The sequence below is a fragment of the Prionailurus viverrinus genome, chromosome D4 (assembly GCF_022837055.1).
Source record: "Prionailurus viverrinus isolate Anna chromosome D4, UM_Priviv_1.0, whole genome shotgun sequence".
Classification (NCBI taxonomy): domain Eukaryota; kingdom Metazoa; phylum Chordata; class Mammalia; order Carnivora; family Felidae; genus Prionailurus; species Prionailurus viverrinus.
This window is the reverse complement of record NC_062573.1, coordinates 13,386,669-13,393,478: the sequence shown is the minus strand read 5'-3', so window position 1 is coordinate 13,393,478 and position 6,810 is coordinate 13,386,669. Positions and strand designations below refer to the sequence as shown.

General features: G+C 58.4%; 1 protein-coding gene across 6 annotated transcripts in view; it reads right to left on the bottom strand.

Moving 5' to 3' along the window:
- Positions 1-1,349: 1,349 nt before the first annotated feature.
- The window catches only part of WHRN (whirlin), a 95,745-nt gene continuing 90,284 nt past the window's right edge, over positions 1,350-6,810 (bottom strand). For 3 of the 6 annotated variants that reach the window (XM_047828994.1, XM_047828998.1, XM_047829000.1), the window contains 4 exons: positions 5,326-5,863; positions 3,126-3,307; positions 2,474-2,596; positions 1,350-2,224 (listed from right to left, as the gene is read on the bottom strand). In XM_047828994.1, coding sequence (XP_047684950.1) covers positions 2,042-2,224; positions 2,474-2,596; positions 3,126-3,307; positions 5,326-5,863 — 1,026 coding nt within the window. In that variant the 3' untranslated portion in view covers positions 1,350-2,041. Of the gene's footprint in view, positions 2,344-2,473; positions 2,597-3,125; positions 3,308-5,325; positions 5,864-6,810 lie in introns of all 6 variants that reach the window. The other 3 variants (XM_047828996.1, XM_047828999.1, XM_047828997.1) reach the window with 2 other exon arrangements.

Here is a 6,810-nt window from a genome sequence, read left to right as displayed (position 1 = left end):
CACATCCCCCTCTGCCTCCCTCTTTCAAGGACCTTTGGGATTAGACTGGGCCCCGCCCAGAAAATCCAGCATAACCTCCCCATCTAAATGCCTTAACCCCATATGCCGAGTCCCTTTGCCATGTAAGGTAATGTTCACACGTTCCAGGAACCTGGATATCTTTGGGGCCATTATTCAGCCTGCCACACCCATTTTCCAGATGGGGAATTTGGGCCTAGAAAGGTGAGATCACTTACCTATGACCAGGCAGGATTTGGCATCTGATGCCTGGAGAGCTGGGGCCTGACAGCCAGGTGGGAGTTATTCCCTGCAGGGTTATTAGGACTGGGGAGGGGCCTATAGAGTCCCCCAGGAGGGGCTGGGGCTTCAGGGATACTGGCTGCCTCAGAGGTCAAGTGGAATCCAGGCCTCTGGCCTCGGGTGGTCTCCTTGAGCTGGGGAGGTGATGGCAGCAGATTAAAGCAAGATCTGGTGCAGGTCTGTGGACTCAACTGCCCCTAACCCTAGCTGACCTCTGGACACAGGGCTGGGCAAAGCAGGATTTCTCAAACTCTTCTTATCCCAGAGAAACCCTGGGGTTGAAGGAAATGGGCCCCGGGGGTGTAGCAGACCATTTTATGCCCCCCTCCCTTCCCTGCCCTTCACATGTGTCTTTGCTTCTAACACCCCCACGCCCCACCCCCACCCCCCAACCCTGGCCCTGCCCTTGGCTCCTGGAACAGCTTGGCCTGTACAGGTAAAGAATGGGATTGTGGTTGGGAATTTACTGCCTCTAACCCTTCCCTTCCTCGGACCTTGTGCAAAGACTGACCCATGAAGGCCCTGTCACCTTGCCCTGAGTGGGGACAGTTCTGGGCCCACCTTCTACTCTAGAGTCCCCTGTGGGATCACGCTGCAGCCACCCTCCCAGCTTCACCTCAAATCCCACCCTGCTCAGCTTTCTCCTTTTCCCCCTCCTGACTTGTCCACTCCCTTACTGGTCTGCCGTGGCAGCCTTTCCTTAACGAACCACTTGCATATAAATCCTCATCACAGAGTTGGCTTCTGGGACCCGCCCTGAGGCAGGCCCCTCTCTGTGCGTTAAAGCATCCATGCACATTGTGCATTCTGCCCCATAACATACCTGTGCATTTTAATTTAAAGGTATCTTCTGTGAACAGCCTTCAGGTAACGTGCTCCAAGATGTGGGTGTGGCTCAGATGCCCCTGCACCCCCACGTGTGTCCCACATTGAGCCGTGGGGGGCAGAGGGAGAGGCTGGCGGTGTCTTGTCCTAAGTGTCTCCATCTGTCCTCCATCTGTCCATTAGAACCCCAGCCACAAAGGCAGGCCACACAGCACGCCGGACCCTAACCTTGTTCAGATTTCTTTATTGAAAAATTAAAGTCATAAGCTCTGTATATAAATACGCTCACATTGCTGGTCACCTGCAAGGCCTCTGGGGTAGGCTGGGGGTGCGGTGGGAAGCTGGGGGCTTGGGGCCCCCAGGGGTGAGGAGAGGGGAAATAAATAATAAATACCATGGGGGTGGATAAGGGGCCAGGAAGAAAGGGGGTGTGGAATGGGGGGGTTGCTTGACGCTTATTTGTGGCACTAAAGGTCCTGTGAGATGCCCCCCTGGCTGGGGGCTGTGTCTGTGAATCCTCACGTGGCCTCACTCCAGATAAAGGCTCGGACATCTGAGGATGGGCCAGGTGCCAGCTGGCGGGGAAGGGGGCACAGTGCCCCCTTATCCAACCCAGAGTAACAGGTCCTGGCAGCCTCAGGTGGACTTCCTCTCCTTCCCGAACCCACGCTCGTACCGGGCATCTACTGTGTATACCGGGCATGGCACCAGATCCTGGCCCGACCTTCCGTTTGCCTCACCGGGCTTTCTTCTCCTGGTTCTGGGCCAGCGGGCCGGGAAAGAGTGGGGGGGGGGGGGTGTCTTCCTGCTACCTGGCCACGCAGCCCCGGCCCTCACGGAGCTTACTAGTGCCAGGAGGGAAGAGGGACTGGGGCCAGGGACTGGGCAGCAGTGGGAGGCCGTCAGGCCTCAGCCCCTAGAGCATCACATTGAACTCGGTGACCAGAAAGTCGATGTAGTCCCGCTCCTTGGTCTTGAAGGCCTCAGCAATGATGCGCGCGGCCTCTCGATGTTCCTTGCCCCGAAGCGTCAGCCCGTTCACCTCCAGGATCACATGGCCCACCTTGAGCTGCCCACAGTTGTGGGCTGAACCGCCTCGCTGCAGGGGCAAGACACAGGGCAGGGGCACACGAGGCGCTCGAGGGCTGGCCGGGCTCTGACACCCACCGGGTCAGGCCCAACACCGCCAAGCAGGCTATCATCTGGGAGTCCGCTGCCCTGATTAGGAAAACTGAGGCTCAGTGAGGGCAGAGAGCTGGGTCTGCCGGGGTGGCAGAACTCTGAGAGGCTGAGAAAGGGGCCTTCGGGGGTGGGGACAGATGATCAGGTGGGGCCTGCGGAGACGTACCTGAATTGTGACGATCCTAGGCAGGGGCTGGCGGGTGTTGGCACCGCCCTCGATGGCGATGCCCAGGGTGGCTGCGCTTTTCTTCACGCGGATCAGGGTAGACGTGGGCTCCAGGAGTCCGGGCTGCAGGTGCGGGCAAGGAGACCAGTGACTGAGGCCTTCTCGGTGGAGGCCTGGCTGGGGGGGCTGGACTGGCCATGACATGTCCCCTGGGTCAAAAGGGCTCAGACTCCAGACCCGTGCTGGAAGCTGCCAGTATGCTAGCACTAAGCTAAGAACCCGGTGTTCCCAGATCTCTGACTGCTTCAAGACCCCCTGAGGCTCAGGAGGCTAAGTGGCCGGAGCTGCTGGGTGGTGGCTCTACGATTTGGACCCAGGCCTGACTGCTTCAGCCAGTGCGCCATCTCAGAACTGAGCTTAACGACCCTCAAGACCAACTTCCGGTGCCTGGCTTGTCACTGTCAGTGGCGAAGGCAGGGCCTAACTTGGGCCGCCAGACTCCTGATACCGTGGTCTTTCCAGGTACCCACAACCCTCCAGTGATGCGGGCTCACTTCCTCCCCGTGGGCACTTGTCAAGCTGAAACCTGGCTGGGGACCTCCCGCTCCCCACCTTCCCCCCCAGTCATCTGCATCCCCTCCTCCTCGCTCACCGGTTTGGTGGCCCCCTCTGTGGTCCTCTCGTTCCGAGGCGGCTCCTTGCTACTCCTGCTCTTGGTAGATGCCATCTGTCTGCCTCGGCCCGGGGCGCTGGCCTCTGCCTCGCCAGCATCCACGCCACTGTCCTCGCTCAGGGTCTGCCCACTGTCTGAGAGCTGGGACAGTGTGGAGGCTGCTGAGAGTGGGGAAGAGGAGGAGAGAGGTGGTTTAATACAGCTGGGGTCAGGGAGGGCTTCCTGGAGGAGGTGATGGAGCCGCAGGCTGAAAGGCTGTGGGGATTCTCCAGGCACGGACTAGGGAGGAATGAAGGGATCATAGGGCTGGAGAGAAGAGAGACCTCCAGACACCTTTCCACCACTGAGACCTGCCCTTCCAGCTGGGTCTGGCCCCAAGTCTGCCAGAATTTCTTCTCTGACCACCCAGTTCTCAGCCCATGGAATAATGATTAAAACAGAGGCCAGGAGGCAAACCCAGTCCACAAATGTGAGTTATTTATTTTTTTTAACTTGCACAGTGCTGTCGTAACGATAAACCAACACGTTCAAATTAAGATAGTTCATATAAAAATTAAATTTCCACCCTCTCAATTAAAAAGTGGGAGGTCTGGGCACCTGGGTGGCTCAGCTGGTTAAGCATCTGACTTTGGTTCAGGTCACGATCTCGTGGTTTGTGAGTTTGAGCCCCGGGCATCGGGCTCTGCACTGGTGGTGTGGAGCCTGCTTGAGATTCTCTCTCTCTCCCTCTCTCTCTGGCCCTCCCCCACTTGTGCTCTCTCTCTCTCTCTCTCAAAATAAATAAATACACTTAAAAAAAATTAGAAGGTTTTCCATGCCTGGTCTGTAGCCTCCACAACCCCAAGCTGAGTGGTGGGCACAAACCCTCATTCACCAGTCAACCCAAGCTGCTTCGTTGCATGTGTAATGGCCTGGCCCCTAGTTTGAGACACTCCAGTGTCTGGCAGGTCAGGTCTGAATCCCCTCTGACCAGCTGTGCAACCCAGGGCGAACTACACAGCTTCTCTGAGCCTTCGTGTTTTTGTTTCAACACAGGAGCAATGACATCCATCTAATGGCGTTATCATAAAACTGAATGGATATGATGTGTAGGGTGAAACCGACAAGAGAACAGACTTGTGCTACACTTGTCTGTTCCACAGTTACTTTCTGTGCCTCAGTTTTCTCATCTGTAAAATGGGGATAATAGCACCAGCCTCCAGGGCGGCTGGGAGGGTTAGATGAGTTGCTAATAGAGACAAGGCCCCTAGAACCACATCGGGCACACAGGGAGGTACGGCGCAACTGACCGCTTTAATCAGGCTGTGCTGGGCTCAGTGCCAGATGATACCTCAGGTTTCGCTCACCACATCCTGCCTTCCCTCACCAAGCTCCTGAGCCCAGGGACCCTGTACTCTGTACCCCAGTCTGCCCACTGCTTGGCATATAGCAGGCACTCAGTTCACAAACACCCCCCTGACCTGGCCTGCCCCCTTCCCTGGCCACAGCGGGGTCTATATATCACTTGAGCCACAAGATGGCAGCAGAATCCAGCAAAATGCACCCAACTTGCTATGGAGGAGATCTAGAACACCCGGAGGTTCCAGGCTCTCTGGGAATGAAAAGCTGGCTTTCCACTGCCCTCCACCCGCTGAGTTGGGCACCCCTGGAAACTCAGGGGCTGCAGCCCGGCCCCAGGTGTCTGGAAGGTCCAGCCTGCACTCTGACCCTGCAGCCCCAGGTGTGGAGACCTCTGGGGGTCCAGACACCGTAATTTCAACACCCTGTTCCAGGCCCTGGGCACTGAGATCACAGAGGCTGCCCCTGGCCTCAAGGAGTCCAGTCTCACTGGGGAGAGAGTCAGAGATCGTTGGGTGACCAGGTCTGGAGCTGCTGGAGGAGCACAACCCTCCCAGCGACCTGGCGGGGCTGTCACCGAACTGCCATCCCATGGCTTGCCCGCGGTCATACGGTTCCAAGCGGCAGACCTAGGGCTCACACTTGTGTCAACACAGGCTCGGGACACCCTGGCCCTGCACAGGGCACGAGGCGGGGACTGCCCGGGCTAGAGCACCCTGGGCGAGCACACGCTGCCCCTTTCCGCGTCGATGGGCAGATCAACCTGGAGGGGACTGGGTGCCCCCACGACCCCTGGGCGGGCACCCCGAGCCCAGCCCACCCGGGGTCGGCCGGTACTCACTGCGCGTCTGGGGCAGCGCCCTCACTTCGTTCACGTCCGGCTCGCTGTCCGGCCGGTGCACCTCCACCATGACAAAGTGCTGGTTCGTGCCCGTCACGTCTGGCCGGCCGGAGGGGGAGGGTGGCGGGAGGCAGCCCCCTGCCAGCGTGGCCTCCGCGGGGGGGCTCTTCAGGTGCGGCGGTGACTGGACTCGCGGGAAGGGGCCGATGGGGTGCTGGTTGACCAGGGCCAGGCGGGCGTCCAGCGGCCTCTTGGAGCCAGGGTTGGCAGGGGAGACCGAGGCATAGATGGGGGAGGAGGGCGAGTCTTGTGCTGAGGAGGCCCCCGGGGCAGGGGCAGTGCCCGCTGGCGGGCTGTGGTTCCGAGGGGCCGAGAAGACGATGCCTGAGTGGGAAGACGCCGAGGAAGGTGGCTGGAGGCCCTCCTTCCCTGGCTTCCTCTGCGGCTCCGGCGGGCGGCTGTGGCCTTGGGCCAGAGGGGGTGGGGGAGGCGGCGGCTTGTAGACAGGCAGCCCCTCGGAGGTGGCTTTGACTTCATCCTGCCAAAAGACCCAACAGGAGTAGAAGGAGTCAGAGCCCATTGTGGCTGGTAGACAGGCGCCCGAGCAGGCCGGGCCCCGGCTGGAATTCCGTCCTGCTCTCTAGGCTCTTGGCCACACGGCTCTGAATAATGCAACACCCGAGTGGAAAACTTCTCCCCCCATCTCAGCAGCTGATAAGCGTCGGGAACTTGGCGGGCGTCTCTGGGGAATGGCACCGTTACCTTTGGGAACTGAAGTTCTTGGCGTCAGCCAGGACTTATCACAGGGAACAAGACTTAATTAGAGGTGGATGGAGAGAAGGGCAAAACGAACAACAACAAAAAAAGCATTCCTTTGGCTTTTCTCGTTAGAAGGTTATCATGGCCACTAGAGACAGGAGATGTGCAGGACTGGAGTGAGAGAGAATGGATAGAAGGTGACAGTCACATGGGCTCGGGGGCTGTGTGGTCCTGGGCAAGTCACAGCACCTCTCTAAGTGCATCTCTGGGCAATGGGGAAACCTGGATCTACCCGGCAGAGGTGAGGGGATGTGAGGGACCACGTGTGTAATGTGCTAGCAGGTGCCTGCCACACAGCAGGTGCACGGGAAGTGGCAGCTATGGGTACGGCCATTGCTATTTCCCTCTGCCTATGCCAACATACAACACTTGCAAAGCAGTGTGTCCCAAATGCTTTACTTAAATGAACTAATGTACCCCTCGCCACAAACTTGTGGGGTAGGGACACGATTATTATCCCCATTTTACAGAGGGGAAAACCGAGGCACAGAGAGGTTAAGAAACCTGCCCAAAGTCACACAGTCAGTGGCACAGGTGGGATTTGAACCCAGGCAGTCTGGCTCCAGAGTCCAGGCCGTTCAGAAGTTATTTGGGTCAGAACTGCACAGTGATGCTGCCGGGGCTGCTGACGTAGACACAGCCGAGGCCACATTTAACTTCCATTTC